Source organism: Babylonia areolata, chromosome 1 (assembly GCF_041734735.1).
Source record: "Babylonia areolata isolate BAREFJ2019XMU chromosome 1, ASM4173473v1, whole genome shotgun sequence".
Taxonomy (NCBI): Eukaryota; Metazoa; Mollusca; class Gastropoda; order Neogastropoda; family Buccinidae; genus Babylonia; species Babylonia areolata.
In genome coordinates, this window is record NC_134876.1 from 69,285,043 (window position 1) to 69,301,105 (window position 16,063).

At 41.0% G+C, this 16,063-nt stretch overlaps 1 protein-coding gene across 1 annotated transcript in view; it reads right to left on the reverse strand.

Annotated features, from left to right (window-relative positions):
- Window positions 1–224: 224 nt before the first annotated feature.
- The window catches only part of LOC143286486 (dnaJ homolog subfamily C member 10-like), a 29,284-nt gene continuing 13,445 nt past the window's right edge, over window positions 225–16,063 (reverse strand). Inside the window, exons 11-21 of the mRNA XM_076594067.1 lie at window positions 15,576–15,695; window positions 13,545–13,656; window positions 11,535–11,671; window positions 10,281–10,397; window positions 9,618–9,719; window positions 9,110–9,265; window positions 8,642–8,784; window positions 7,636–7,837; window positions 5,402–5,530; window positions 5,031–5,108; window positions 225–4,357 (exon numbers count right to left, since the gene is read on the reverse strand). Of these exons, the coding sequence (XP_076450182.1) occupies window positions 4,340–4,357; window positions 5,031–5,108; window positions 5,402–5,530; window positions 7,636–7,837; window positions 8,642–8,784; window positions 9,110–9,265; window positions 9,618–9,719; window positions 10,281–10,397; window positions 11,535–11,671; window positions 13,545–13,656; window positions 15,576–15,695 (1,314 nt within the window). The 3' untranslated portion in view covers window positions 225–4,339. The remainder of the gene's footprint in view (window positions 4,358–5,030; window positions 5,109–5,401; window positions 5,531–7,635; window positions 7,838–8,641; window positions 8,785–9,109; window positions 9,266–9,617; window positions 9,720–10,280; window positions 10,398–11,534; window positions 11,672–13,544; window positions 13,657–15,575; window positions 15,696–16,063) is intronic.

Below are 16,063 nucleotides of genomic sequence, written 5' to 3' on the forward strand. Positions count from 1 at the left end.
ACACACCCATGAATACATACACACCCATAATTGGGATGAGAGGAGAATGAAATTATCAAAGTAATAAGGGTGATCAGGACACAACATAAGGCAAGAATCACCATATTTAGCTGTTGTTTGTTTTTGTTTTTGGTGTGTTGTTTGTTTTGGTTTTTTGGGGGGGTTGTGGAGGGGGTGGCAGGGGGGAGGGGTGAGGAGGGGGTCCGGGGGGGGGAGCAGGGGGAGGGGGAGTAGGTGTTTTTTTCATATATTGATAACAATTCATTTTCATATAATGTGATGTGATCACATACTGCATTCAAACCAAACTGTACTTTTCCTTCTTTTTCTTTTGATTTCTCTCACTTTTCACTTCACTGAAGTGCTAAACACATGCCCATTTCCTTCATTACTTTCTGCTATCATCATCCTACAAAAAGAAAACAACAGCCGACATCCTTGGTGTGTTTCTCAGAGCACTACATAACTTAACAATCTGAACAATGGAAAATCAATTCAAGCTGCAACATCAGCATGAACATGAAGGAGATAAAAGTGTGAACATAATAAAGAGTGACTTTGTGACCACACCAACTGGATTCATTTTTCAACTGTGGATATACCAGGTGTTTTGTAAACCCTGGACAGTATCAAACAGAACCTGCAAGACACTTATTGGGTGTAGTATTTCACTTCAGACTTTGCCAGCCAGCTGAACTTCTTCAAAACACTGTGAACAACATCAGACTCCACAAGTCAGACAGAAACATCTACCATTGGTTCCCCCCTCCAACACTCCGTCCTCCCTCTGGCTTCAGTATCTTCACATGGCCAGTTCATGGGAACATTTTCCAAGTGAGCATAAAGCTGAAAAGGTTGATGCAAAATTCCTTAATCAAAATTTCATATGAATTGTAGATCTGCAAGTGTAAACTGAGAAAAGAACTACAACTGGCACTTGCGTGTGAAAGTGGAAGTAACCTTTGATCATGGAAATGCATCCAAGTATCCAGCAGCATACTCTGCAGTAATAACAGTATTGTTCCACTCATTCACACCTACTAAAGAAAAAGAAGTGAACTGACAGAACGTGACTACTTGGACAAACTGTTTCAAACAACAAACAGTTATTGCTCAACCTGTTTATCAGCTACTTTATTTTCTTTAAAGGAGGGGAACATTCTCCTTTCCCCATAAAAAAACAACAACAGAAGACCATGTCTTGGAGCACCTGAATACGCATCTGATGTGGATGATACTGAAGGCAAAGGTCTGAAACAAACTTTTGAGAAACAACCCTTTGCTGACCAACTGAATTCAATGGAGTTTTATCTGCAAAAATCCCTGACAGAATCCATAGCTCTGTGACAGATGTAGTTTTTATAACTGCTACCAAGACAAGTAGCCATCAGCAAGTCAGCAAGGAATACCCTGTGCTCCTATCCTGGGTAAAGAATACAACAGAAATATCTGTACCTTTTGTTGTCAGTTTTACAACTGGTTTGTAAATCATCACCATCATTGACGCAGCAGCATGGGTTGCAATGGATTAAGTAGCAGCAGTTAAGTGACAGCTGAAATAAAACAACTGGAAATAACAAAATGGCAAAATGAGCAAATACATTGTCACTATGTAATGAAACTCTTTTTTCTTCTTTACTTCCTTTTTCAGATATATAATAAAAATAATTTTTTTTTTTTCCAATTCTCTTCTTTTTTTGACACTCCATCCTTCACACTGTATGAGTAGGGAACTGACATCCCCCCCACCACCACTTATCCCCAATCTTGCACACAATCACACCTGGACTTCTGTCACAGCAGGCATCCACTGGAAGCTATCAATATGAAGATAGTGAACCTCTCATTGACTGACCTGCTTTACAGTTTTAATTATAACAATGATACAGAAATAATTAAACCAATACAACAATACAAATAGCACCAATACATATTTGCCACTGACATTCTCCTGTTCCTCATAAGTTATTAGCTTATGTATTTACTTAATGGAGTTATAACACTGGCAAAAAATTCTTATATACCCACTATATCACGTTAACCAAATCCAGTGATGTTATTTCAAATCAAGTTAAATGTAACATTAAAATGGCTGTATTCCTCATGTTATTTGCTGTAGTACAGAGTGGTTTGCGTTAAATTCATGTTAAAAAAAACCCAAACATAGTGCCAAACACAACCAACAGATAACATGAAACAAAAATACCATGGACGTGATCAACTTTTCATCAACACCATGTCAGTCAAAACACTTTAGGACAGCATGAATGTAAATATCATTTTAAAGCCATTATGATTTCAGAACTCTGCAACATGAGTTGTTCAAAGTCTGCATATGGTTTGTCACATCTATAGGCCTAAATACTGCCATCAAAGAGTAAAGTACTACCATACAGTTACTGCCATCAGGCATAACAAGCAATGTGCAGGCACTGAACACAGAAGAAAAAAAACTGGAATAATCAATATCTACCCTTGGCCCTCTATGATAATGATGGGGAGGAAAGATGAAGTACAATGTGGTGGGGTGCATGGGAGTGGGGTGGGGACTGGGGGGTGGGGGGGGTGGGAGCAGAGGGTGAGAAAGGAAAAGAGCATTCACAGCATTCACTATTTCAGGGCAGTGCTTTACATTCATTGATAACACAAAGTGTTTCTGCTCATAACCATTCACCCCCCTCACCCCAACACACACACACACCCAAATTAATCCTTCCCACCTAACAGTGCCCCTAACCATTTTGATAGCCAAACACCTCATTCTGACAGCCAAACACCTCAGTGTCAACTACATAATTATCACAATCACATTTGGCCTTTCACATGGCAAGACCATGGCAAAGGGTGGGACCCTGTTCTCTCCAGTCCTCCTCGGCCCCAAATACTACACCTATGTTCTAGGACCAGTAAACAGTTTCTACAACATGTTGTCTCTTGGGTGTAAAACAGTTCTTATCATGACATTTCCAGCGCACACTTTTCTCTGGGATGTTAGAGTCATTACTATAACATTTCCAGCGCACACTTTTCTCTGGGATGTTAGAGTCATTACTACAACCTTTCCAGTGCACACTTTCTCTGGGGTGTAAAGTCATGACTCTAACCTTTCTAGAATGCACTTTTCTCTGGGGTCCTTACCATAACCCTGTACTATTCTGTGTGCCCTATAGCTGATACTGTTTTCAACACTCACACTTTATCAGGGCACACACACACACAATACACAGTGCTGCACCAATTGTGGTTATGTTACTTCTCTTCCACTTTTTTTTTTCACCAGTAATGCTGCTGGGAGGATGTATCGCAAATGTCCCTAAAAAATACCAAGATCTATTTTTCTCTCAGCAGAGCAAAAAATAATTATCCAAACCAAATATCAGCATTCTTCTACCTCAATAGTTTTTGTTCAGATGGTGGTGGTGGTGGTGGTGGTGTTTTTGAAACAGCTGTGAAAGGGTTAAGGCTTGTCAGTGTTTCACAATGTCAACAGACATTACCAAACAGTCCCTTAAGTAAGCACTGTGACATAACCCTCACAAAATCAAACAAGGATGCACAACTTCAAGGCACTGATGCTTCGTCCCTCCCATTAGCTAGTTCACTGGTAACAAAAGTTGAAGGAATTATCTTTCTTTTTTTTCCTTTTTTTTTTTTTTTTTTGGAGGGGGGTGGGGAGGGGGCTGGGGGGGGTTACACTTACATGCACACCGACAGGCAAAACTTAACATTTTGGTGCTGTTATTTTTTTGTGCTATTTTCGTATTTGAAAATTATTGAAAAATTATTGCGCTTGTATAATACTGAACTTATAACACTCTCAAAGTGCTGCTAATATCATCAGATGACCAGAATTATTCCTTTTTAAATGAAGACAGTAATAGTAAATTATCGTTTTGTTCAGAGCTAATGATGATAGTTCACTGCGTACATATCGTCTGTCTATACATGTGCTCTCACTCTCCCTGTTCAACAATATGTCATCAGCATCTGAATAAGCGCATTTTAAATATTCAAAATCTTCAATTTCTGTTTCTTTCCCAATACTGTCCACTTCCCATGAAAAATAATAATAAAAAACTGACAAAACCAAAACTAAACCAGAAAAGAAAAAAAAAACACAAAAACAAACATTTTGAAAATTCTCTCAGCACCCAATTCACACTATGTGATAAACATAGAGAAAAGATTGTCATCCACATACACAATTACCTTTCCCAAACAATGATAACTCCACCGTCCCCACACTCTTTTAAGAAAAAAGTTGACAGTATTTCTCAGCAGTGTCATGTGGCATTAAAGGCAACGGCTCCTTCTCTCCTCCAGGTCCCCCTCTGCTACGTCATAACTCATCACGACCCTGCACAACACACATGTGTATCGGTAACAGCATGAACTTTTCCACCTTTGATATAAAACATCCTGTTTGGAAATAAGTTGACAGAAAAGGCTTCCTGCACTCAGGGGAAATTATAGTTTTGGTTTACAGATCCTGAGAATGTTGCAGCAACAACAGATGTTATGAACAAAAGCATCAACAATACCAAACATAGGACACAATTCTAATTCCAATTACCAAGTAGTATCCATGTTCAGCTTTATTTTGGATCATTTTTTATATTTTTCCTTGAGAATATCATCTAGGTCAGTCTAAACAAACTGAAAGAACTTACAATGCCTTAGATGATGTTATTCTTACAGAAATTGCACATGTCACTGTTTGTTAAAACCATTTTAAAGGATTGTGTTTGTAATAAATATGCTGTGTCATTGACCAGTTTGGAACCATAGCATTTTTTTTTTAATAAATAAAGATTTAAAAAAAACATCTTGCCAAAACAGGGCCTTGAAGTCCTACGCCTAACAGACTATGCCACAGTGCCTCCATATGCCTGTGTAAGAATTGTAATCTAAACACAGCTTGTGCATCCCTACACCATCTTTAGAGAGGTAGTTACTGTTAACGTCTACTCAATGAAATTCAGAGGAAAATAAAAGAAAAAGAAAAAAAATCACGACAACATGGAGCTCACCTTTTTCCTCATATTTCTATTGATGAAGGAAATAATTTCCTCTGCATTTTGGCTATCTATGTCCCAACCATATGGATGCTGTAACAAAAACAGGAAGGAAAATGTGTACTGCACACAATTCACACTGATAAACAGACACACTGAGAGGGAGAAGACTGACAGGAACAGAGAGCAGGGGGTGGGGGGAAGAAGAAAGACATACAGTGAAAGAGGATTAGGATGAGGTAAGACCTTAAAACCTTGAAGGACAGATAAACACCATGCTTAATGCCACAACTGCATCGTAAACTTCATTATTATCAAAAGTAAATAATACCATTGATCAAATCTCCATCAGAAAACATATCCATCAACCCATCCACCCGTAGTACCTGTCGGTTGTGGCCGTCAGCCCCTGGGTAGAAGCGTACACTGGGGTAGGCGTTGACCCCTGCCTGGTTGCAAAGACGCTGGAACCTGTCGCAGTCCACCTTGCCCGCCCGCACCTTCCCCTCCAGTTTCTGCAACAGCACACACACACATATGCCAGTTTGCAAGGATCTCGGCACTCACTGCACACATATGCCAGTCTGCAATGGTCAGGGCACTCACTGCAGGACATCACTTTCCATGCCTGTCACTCTGTCTGCAGAGAGTGACCCAGGCTTTGACACACAACCCACAGACCTGGAGGAATCTGGTAAACAGTTCTTTGCAGTGCTCTAATGACTCTTCAGAGTGTTAAGGAAGAAGTAGAAGAAGAAGGCTTGTCTGCTTGCAACATGGCTTCTGCTGTGATTGACAATACATCTTCAGTTGGTGGGACAGGTCAACGCCTGCAAGTCATCTTGCAATCATTCCATTCTGAAGCTAGGTTTTCGTTCCCTTTTCTTGTCATCATCTCTTCACTTCCTACGTCAGTATCAATTGAATCAAGTCTGCCATGACAGTTGGTATGGATGGAAATGAATAAGCAGTATGCACAAATAGCAGAGGAAGAACAGGATTAGGCCCCATCTTCCTACGCTGATCCCTGGACACAGTGAATGTGAAATCGCTGTCCTGGTGGCTGTAAACGCTACAAGACCTCTAACCATTAACTTTAACAAAACAGCATGAATTGCAACACGACAGTATCCAAGTTCAAAGACAGAAGGCTTTTGTGCATCGTGCTCCATGGCAAAATAGTCACCCACTAGCACTGTGAAGATGCAAGGACAAAAAGCAGCAATGTACGTTGCTTGGTACACTCAGCGCTTGAGACTGGGTCCATATCACAAGCAGAACTCCTGACAAGGTCTTCTCCCCCCAACCCACCCCTGCTACATCCCTCTGTTGTCTTTCTCCTGCATGTTCCTCTTCTCCTTTCTTCCACAGTGTTGTCTCTCCTTTGCCACTATTGTAAAACACTCTCTCACTTCTCCCACCATCTCAAGACATCATCTTTATATCTTTATCTCATCTCCCACTTTTTTTAATTCCCCCCCCCCCCCCCACACACACACACTTCTCTCTCTCTAACCTCATATTTAACTGCAAAAGATATGACGAATTGTGAAAAAACTGTACCATTTTCAATACAGCTCCAGCACAGAGAAAAGATTTGTTCGGCATACTGATGACAGAAAATGAAGATATGATACTATCACCTGCAAAATATGTATCTGAGGCAATAAATATACGTAAAACGTCCATCATCAGTCCAAATACTCAATAATCAAGTAAAAATTAGTATGGGTTCTATGAGGAAAAAAGCACAGATAAAAAGTAAAGGCTACATTTGGATGGTCAATCTCAACATTGTAATTATATGTGTTCATATTGATATGATGTGTTCTGATGTTGAGGCATAAATAATTATTTCATGATTTACATGTACTTAAGTATGTGTTTGTATTGATAAGATGTGTGTCGATGTTACATACGTAAATATCTATCAGACGATTTATGTGTACTTTGTTTTCTGTGTACTGTCCAAACCTTGGAGATAAACAACTGAAAAAAAGGCACATTACCCCCCACCCCCACCCCACATGTACTTTAAGCTAATGACAAAGTGCCAAAGTGTAGCAGATCTCTTATTAGTCTATGTTATTTCAGTTCTGTTTTTACTATCTGTTCCATTTTATCTGTTTTGCACCATTTTGTTCTGATCTGTACATACTATGTCACTTGAGCTTTTCAACTTATGACATTAAACATTTCAGTGTTCAGTGTTCAGTTCCGTGTTCTCTCTCTCACTTCAGCCAATTTCTAAAACACTGGCATGTACCTCCACATCCCCCCTCACTTCTCTCTCTCTCTCTCTCTTTGTCTCTCTCTCCCTCTCACCTCAGCCACTTTCTCAAACTCTCTCAGCCACTTTCTCAAACTCTCTCTCACTTCAGCCACTTTCTCAAACTCTCTCTCACCTCAGCCACTTTCTCAAACTCTCTCTCACTTCAGCCACTTTCTCCCTCTCACAGCCACTTTCTCAAACTCTGGCTTGTACCTCTGTACACCCCTCACTTCTCTCTCTCTTTTTGTCTCTCTCTCACCTCAGCCACTTTCTCAAACTCTGGTTCGTATCTCCACACACCCCTCACTTCTCTCTCTCTGTGTGTCTCTCTCTCTGTCTCTCTCTCACCTCAGCCACTTTCTCAAACTCTGGCTTGAACACCTGGCAGTGTCCACACCAGGGGGCATAGAAGTCCACCAGCCATGGCTCCTGGCTACCGAGCACCTGGGAACCGAACCCACTCCAGTCGAGTGTCTCCACCTTGCTGGGCATGTAGTCGTAAACCCAGGCCTGCAGCGACCCCGCATCCCGGTGCCAGCCGTTGTACATGCTGCCACCACAGACAGTTTCAGTTTCAAGCATATGCACAGGTCCATATACACTACACATCTGCTGCAAAAAGCAAAAAGAAAAGAAAGAAAAAGAAAAAAGAAAAAAAAAAACCAGCAGCAGCAGATGCCTCACCTATACATTAACCTAACTCACTGATCAGTCCTTGAGAGCCTCTCCTACGTTTGTGTAAAACATTAACATAAAAATGAAATAAAATAATAATGCAAAATAAACAAATAAATGCATTAAAATATGATAACACACAGAGAAACATATAAGGCACATGACTGACATGACACACACACATCGGTGTGATGACAATTAAAAGAGAATCAATGAATCAGTCAAAAGAATGAATAAATAAGTCATCCATCAGTAGTCAGCTGGTCAGTCAGTCTAAATGGATGAATAGAACAAAGTTTGGTAGAGCAGCCAGTCTGAAGACAGAAAGGGAGGAATGAAAGAGTGAAAAAAGGAAACCAGATAGAAAAGCAGAAAGCAAGGCAAGAATTTCCCAAAACCCAAAACAAAACAACAACAACAAAAAAGGTCCAGAAAAGAGAGACACTAGAAAAAGAGTTTCAAAGACATACTTTAACAGAAATGTTCCAATATAAATCAGAGCAAAAAGAAGAGACAAACCAACAAGTGAACAAAAGCCAATAGACATGATTGGCTGCTAACATACATACACAAAATGCACAGACATTGTATGAACAAAAATATATAAGCATAAAAGCAAACACTGTACTTGAACATGTTAACCTCCACATCCACACACACACACAAACACATCTCTTACTGATAGGCTGAGGATCCCTGAGAGCCCACAGGGTAGAGCCTGATGGTGGGGTAGGAGTGGACGCTCTCCTGCTGACACAGTGCTTGCTGTGTGGTGCAGTCCACCTGGGCCACGTGCACTGAGGGGGCGTTCTTCTTCAGCATCTGGCACAGAGGAAGGTGGCACAAAGGGTTAACACTAGGTTTAATTCCTGGTCTCTGAGGGTGCCAGGTTTGGCAACAGCACCTGGTAGCTAAAGGGTGAAGATTTTTCCAATCTCCCAGGTCAGCAAATGTGCAGACCTGCTTGTGCCTAAACCCCCTTCATGTGTATAAGCAAGCATGTCAAATATGCAAGTTAAAGATCCTGTAATCCATGTCACAAACACACAAACTTACAAACACACACACACACACACACACAAACACACACACACACACACAAAAAAAAACAAAAAACAAAAAAACTTACACACACACACACACACACCTTGGCCAGTTGTCTCCACTCAGGGGCCAGCTGCCGACAGGGCCCACACCAGGGAGCGAAGAAGTCCACCAGCCACAGCTGTCCCTCCTCTCGCTGCCGCACCATCTGATGGAATGTCTCGCTGCTCAGACTGAGCACTGGGGGGTTCAATGTGTCCTGCCAGCCAGCATAACATTCAGTTAGTGTTACTATCAGTGTATGCTAATTGTGTCCAACGATGACCATCAGAACAGCAGAGGTAAGGAAACTTGCTGTCCTGACTATCTGGACTTTCTAGAATTTGATTACAGCAGAGTGTCTTGCCCAAGTTACCAAATTGGGCACTCTGCCACTAGTCCACATCTTTACTGTTTTGAGTAACACACACACACACACACACACACACACACACACACAAATATACATACACAAACACACACACACACACATGCACACACACATACACAGACACACAAACACACACACACACACACACATAGAAGCTACAGACAGCTACACAAGACATTACCTTGATGAACTCCACCAGAGCAGAAGCACTGTGCTGACCATTGAACTGGTGGGGCTCTGTCTGGTTGTAGAATATGGTGGTTGGGTACGACCGGATGTTGTACTGAAATAGGAAACGAAAATGTGCTCAGCAAATAATTTTAAAACATTATGTGATCTTACCTCATTTTGCACTGGCTTTGCGTTGTACATAAAGTAAAAAAACAGGAACCTATTAATGCTTTTAATACAGACATGAATTTTCCTTGCAAAATTGTGTACATGCATGCCTGCATACATGCACACACTCACACACAACATACACATGCACGCACGCATGCATGCACACACACACACACACATACACATGCGCGTATGCACACACACACACCTATACACATGAGTGGAAGTACACACACAAAAACAAACACACAACACACACACACATACATACACATGCATGAACATTCAAGCACCCATTCATATCAAATACAAAAAAGTCAAAATTCATGTCAAATGCACGGCACCAATAACACTCATTCCTCCCACCATGGAACATGGTGAAAGCAAATGACACAACATGGACATGACTTACCATGCCGCACAGAATACCATGACATGACATACCATGCTACACAGATTCTGGGCCTATCATGCTACACAGATTCCCATGGACATGACTTACCGTGCTACACAGGTTCCCATGCACAGTGCAGTCCACAGTTCCAAAGTTGACCTTCTCCCCAAACCGCTTGGCAGCTTTACGGAACTCAGGCAACAGTCTCATGCATGGAGGACACCACTGCAACAAGGGGAGTTTGTCTTATACTGCTTGTTTGGTTAAATATATATACTGCAAACTAGGCCTACCAATAGGCGTAGTTTGCATCAGTTTGACATGGTACAGTATATCACTATATGACACCACAACGAGGAGTTTGTTTCATACTTCTTGTTTGGTGAAATATACTTTCTGTCAAGCTGATGCAAATAAGGACAACCAATAGGCCTAGTTTGCATCAGCTTGACATGTTGCAATATATGACACCAAAATGAAGTGATGAGGTACACGACATCAAGAAAGTTCTGGAGGTTATTAATGCAGGGCAGTAAATCACATGATGGTTTGAACACTCCGTCATATCACAAGCAGAAAACATCATCTATTCACCTATGATCACTTTGAAACCATACATAAATGCGCTATGTGTGTGAGTGGTGTGGGAAGATGTGCAATGCGGCTTGGCTGACTGAAATGGAGAGGCATGTGAATTTCAGTAATCTGTATATTTGTAATAGCTATTTCCATTTGGTGCCACATACATTATCTTTTCATTTTTCATTCATTTTATTTGTTTGTTGTATTCTTTTTATGTTGGACATGCGCTGCCACCAAAAAGAAAATCTCTGTACCAAAGTATAGACAATAAAGTTTTTGTATTGTATATGCATTGTGTGTATAAGGTTGCTACGGATTTTATGAATAAGGTGGAATCATATACTCATGAATCATCATTTGCGCAAATATGTGACAGAGTTTGGGTATTTTGCCGCTGCTGTTGCTTGTTGATTGCTTGAGCATATCTATGTCTTCCTAACACAAGTATAAAACACACACATACACACACACACACACACACATGCACAAAGCTTCTTAAGATACAAAAATATACATACATGGACCACTACTGTTCCTGTCAAGGCCTGACCAGATTGTGAGTTCATGTGAAGGTCAGGCATCTGCTCTCTCTTTTTTTTTTTTAACCAAGGATCAGTCAGCTAGCTTTGACACCTCCTTGAAAATGAAAATGTTCCTGCCTCCTGAAGGGGCTTGCCATCATAACTGGTATATTACAATTCCTTTTAATAGTGTTCAAAAATAAAACGTAGTCGCCTGAAAATGAAACCACTAAAAATACACAGGACTAACAATACTTACCGGAGCAAAGAAGTCGACAAACCAGGGGTCGCGGCTGAGCACCACACGATCAGGAAAGTCCGACGGGTCAAGAGAGGTCAGTGGGGTCACAACACTGTCCTGAGCAAAGGCTGCCACATCATGGGCTGTCATTCGGCCTGGTGGACACACAATGACATCACTCATCAACACAGAAACACAAGACAGAGAATAATACTAAGAGTTTGCCACATAAGAAAAACAAATAAATCACTTACCATGTTCCCCTCCAAAATGGAGTATCAATGGCTACACTGTGGCGGTAACAATGGTCATACACATAAAATCCCTCTTGTGCACTATTGACAACCTCACACTCCAAACCAAAATTACCCTCGATTGGCTGATTCCAAAATGGCTGAGCAGTGTTCCATGCAGCTGTTTTCCTGTTTACAGCAGTAGCTGCTGTGGAAAGACTGCTTCTGTTGAGTCTTAACTTTGTTTCTCCATGACATTGTGTCTGAGACGCTGGAAGGCTGAAGAAAATGCTTTAAGAAACTTAAATAAATGTTTGGAGATCATTCATCCTTCATAGATTTCTTTGACAGCTTGTGTAGACAATAAGCGTGACCTTCAGTGACAAAAAAAAAAAAAAAAAAAAAAATTCTTGTGCTTGCAGAAAACCTGATGGTGAAGCAATGAAAAATATAAAACTTATATTTAGAGTCTAGTTTCAGTCTATTACGATCATTCTGGGAAAGTGAAAAATGTGTTGTTTAATACGCTTACCAGGCCAGTGTTGTCTGACTGAGGCAGAATCGATGCCAAGTCCGTCCATGAACAACAAGAAGCCTGTGCAGCTGACAATATTTCATGTCAGGTTACAGAAATGTACAAGGACTGGACTGTACAGTGCTGCCCTCAAACCAACAACCAAGGCAACAATTTAGAGACTGAGGAGTTTAAAAGGCACACACCATGAGGCCTTTCCAACTTCCTCAGGTTAAAAGGGATGATGTCATAAAATGGAAATTAACAAATAATGAGGCCAGGAGATGAAATGATTAACAAATTGTAAAGAGTGGTAACTCTCTCCATTACACAAGGTACACAACTTCAAGTCAGTGATGCTTACGCTACCGATTCAGCTAGCACACAGGTAAATGAAAGGTATAATATTGGAACAAACCCAGACACTTCCTCAAAAAGGAAGCAACGGGCCGGGCCTGTCCTTATACTAATCACGGAGGCAACCATGTGTTTGTTCTGTATTGTCCATGTGTTCTGTGTGGCTTATTCAGGATTAAAGAGGCTATACCAGTCTTGAATAAAAGCTAATTGGTGTTTGCACATTTCTTCTGTCTTTGCTGCTGTGTGCACATGTCAAATGATTGGTATAAGGACAGGTGACAGCTGAATCGTTAGCGTAAGCATCACTGACCTGAAGTTGTGTACCTTGTGTAGTGGAGAGAGTTACCACTCTTTACTATTTGATGATGTCATAACCATCCACTCACAATCATCTACAGGCCGGTTTCCTCTTTTTTCTGTTTGCAGACATGCTGAATGGGCATCGTTAACATCTGGCGCAATCTGTATTCTTCTTCTAATTGATGGCCAGATCTAACATAAATGTTTCTGCACCTGTTTATTTCATTCTTTTTATGTCACACCAGTCTTTGGTATATGACAAAATGTTTCTGCATCTGATTATTTCTTTCTTTTTGTGTCACACCAGTCTTTGTTAAATGACAAAATGTTTCTGCATCTCATTATTTCTTTCTTCTTGTGTCACGGCAGTCTTTGTTATTGACAAAATGTTTCTCTTCCTGTTTATTTCATTCTGTTTGTGTCAAGCCTACCTTTGCTGCATGACAAAAATGTTTTGGCACCTGTTTATTTAATTCCTTTTAAGCCACACCAGTCTTTGTTGTGTGGCTAAAATGTTTCTGCACCTGTTTATTTAATTCTTTTTGTGCCATAGCAGTCTTTGTTGCGCCAGAGAAATTCTGAGTGATTCTGTCGGCATTGGCAGAGAGCATAAAAACTGACCGTAGAAGACCTCAGCTCCTCCGCTCTCCTTGAAGGTCATGAAGGTGGGGAACTTTTTGATGTGCAGGGCCCTGCACTGCGCAGACAGCTCACGGCAGTTCACACGTCCCACCTGCCACATTGCAGTTATGTGCTTTGTTACACATACACTCTCCCCTGTGTTTTGTTACGTTGTGTTGGAGTTGCCTTGTGTTGTTGTGGTTTTTTGTGTGTTTTTGTTGTCGCTGTTGTTGTTTTTTTAGGGGAGGGAGGTTGGTTTGTGTGTGTGTGTCTGTGTGTGTGCACGTGCAGGGATGCAAGCAGAGACCTATCCAAGCCTGACATCTTTTTTTCTGCCCAGATGAAAGCCTGAAACAATTACAAGGACTCAATGAAACACAGAATACTGTTACCATATTGTTATTTCCTCAACACAGTGATTTAAGGGAGAATGATTGTGAAATCTGGGAACATTCAAAAAGAGGACAGAAAAGGAAGAATTTTAACATATATAGCAAACACTGAAACACCATTTCAAAGAAAAGATCTGTCACTATTCTGAGCATTCACATAGGATGGGCCTTTTATCAATCAGAATGCAGTATCCCGCATAGCATTAGCAAAAGGTCTACTGATGGATAAAAAGGGAAATGCCCCAGTGTAAAACAACAGCAAAGTTTCATTTAAAGCAAAACATATATCACACCCCTTCTTGTTATGAAAACAAACTATATTACTGAAGCTATTCTCTCTCTCTTTCTCTCTCTCTCTCTCACACACACACACACACACACACACACACATGCACACACACACACAAAACCTATGCCTTTCCCATTATGAAAAAAAAAAAATCTGCAGGTGTCACTTTCAGTTATCCATTAGAAGCAACAGCTGGCAAATGTGGGGGAAAAAGCACCTGAAAGAGTGCTTTTATAAAGTTTTTTTTCTGTTACACTTTAAACATAAAACCACTTTCTTTGTATGTGGCCAGTCTCAGGTTCCCCAGCACAGATTCAGCTGAGTCACTCATTCACTGTCAACACAGTACTGTCAAAGAGCGAGAGAAATGGGGAGAGGCTGAACTGATGCTGCCCTGCCTACACCATGCATTGTGCTCATCAAAGGGAGAGGTGGGGGTGTGGGGAAAGATGACTGCGGGAGACATGTTTGTGGTCGTTTTGAGTCACTAATGGTAACACACAATGGACCAGTACAGGTAAAGGTGAACTAGCAGGGTCTCCTCTGGTGTGTGGCCTCCTGGCGACCTAACATCGATGGTTCCCTGTGGACTGCCGATGCTGGAACTGCGACGGACGAACCCGGGTGTGGCCGTGTATGGGGGAATCTAAATGAGCGGTGTGGGAGTAATGCCACTGAAACGGTGCAGATGATGGGACAGCAAAAAAAAAAAAAAAAAAGTAAACTAGCAGCTGTTCTTGATAACATGAAATCATGGAGTACCCGTGTGTGTGTGTGTGTGTGTGTGTGTGCGAGTGTATGGGTGTGTGTGTATGTGTGTGTATGTGTGTGTGTGTGTGTGTGTGTATGGATGGGTTCTTTAGTTTAGGTGGGTGTGCGAGTGTATGTGTGTGTGTTTGTGTGTGTGTGTGTGTGTGTGTGTGTGTCCGTGGCAGGGGATTGGCATACATGTGTGCTGGCGTGCATATGTGTGTGTGCTCACATGTGCATTTGCATTTATATTACAATGAGAATTTCTATGCCTGTGTGTATGCATCAATACGAGTGGGTGAGTGACAGTGTGCATGTGTGTGTGTTTGTGTGTGTGTGTGCATGCATGCATACATACACGTACATATGTGTGTGTGTGTGTGTATGTGTGTGTCTGTGCAAGTGTGTTTGTATAAAAGTTTGTGTGCTTGTGCTGGTCCTTGTATGTACATGCTCGCACACATGCCTGTGAAGCGTGTGCCGTGCACATGTGCATTCATGCACATGTTTGCATGCATGTAGACATAAATTTCCAACATGAAACCTGAACAAAAACAGCAGTTCTTGTCACTACAGTTCTGCAGAATCCCACAGCCTGACCTTGATTCCTCCCAGCATGGTGGGCAGTTTACGCAGCTCCACATCGTGGAAGTCTTCAGAGTCCACAAAGTGAACCAGCCAAGCTTCCACCTGGTCCCCCTTTATGCCTTCCACAAGATTCTGCAAACACGCAATACGATCAAATGCTGATGTTTCTGTCCTGCTTCTGTTGAAAATTCACTTCTCCGCATTGCACGGTCCAGTAGTAAAAATGAATAAACAAATGAATAAATAAATAAATAAACAAATATGATAATAATAATAGTGATAATAGTAAATATAATAACTAGTACTTACATGGCACAAATTTCTAATGTTCTGGGCTCTAAGTGCCTCACATGAAACAGTACATATAAAATATTGCCTAATGCCTTAAAAAATATTATTTTAAAAAAAAGATATCAGCAAGTCTTTTTTTTTTTTCTCTTTTTTTTTTTTTTTTGTTGGGCGTCTATAACAAATTGCTTTTCACCCAGCTAGGACTATAG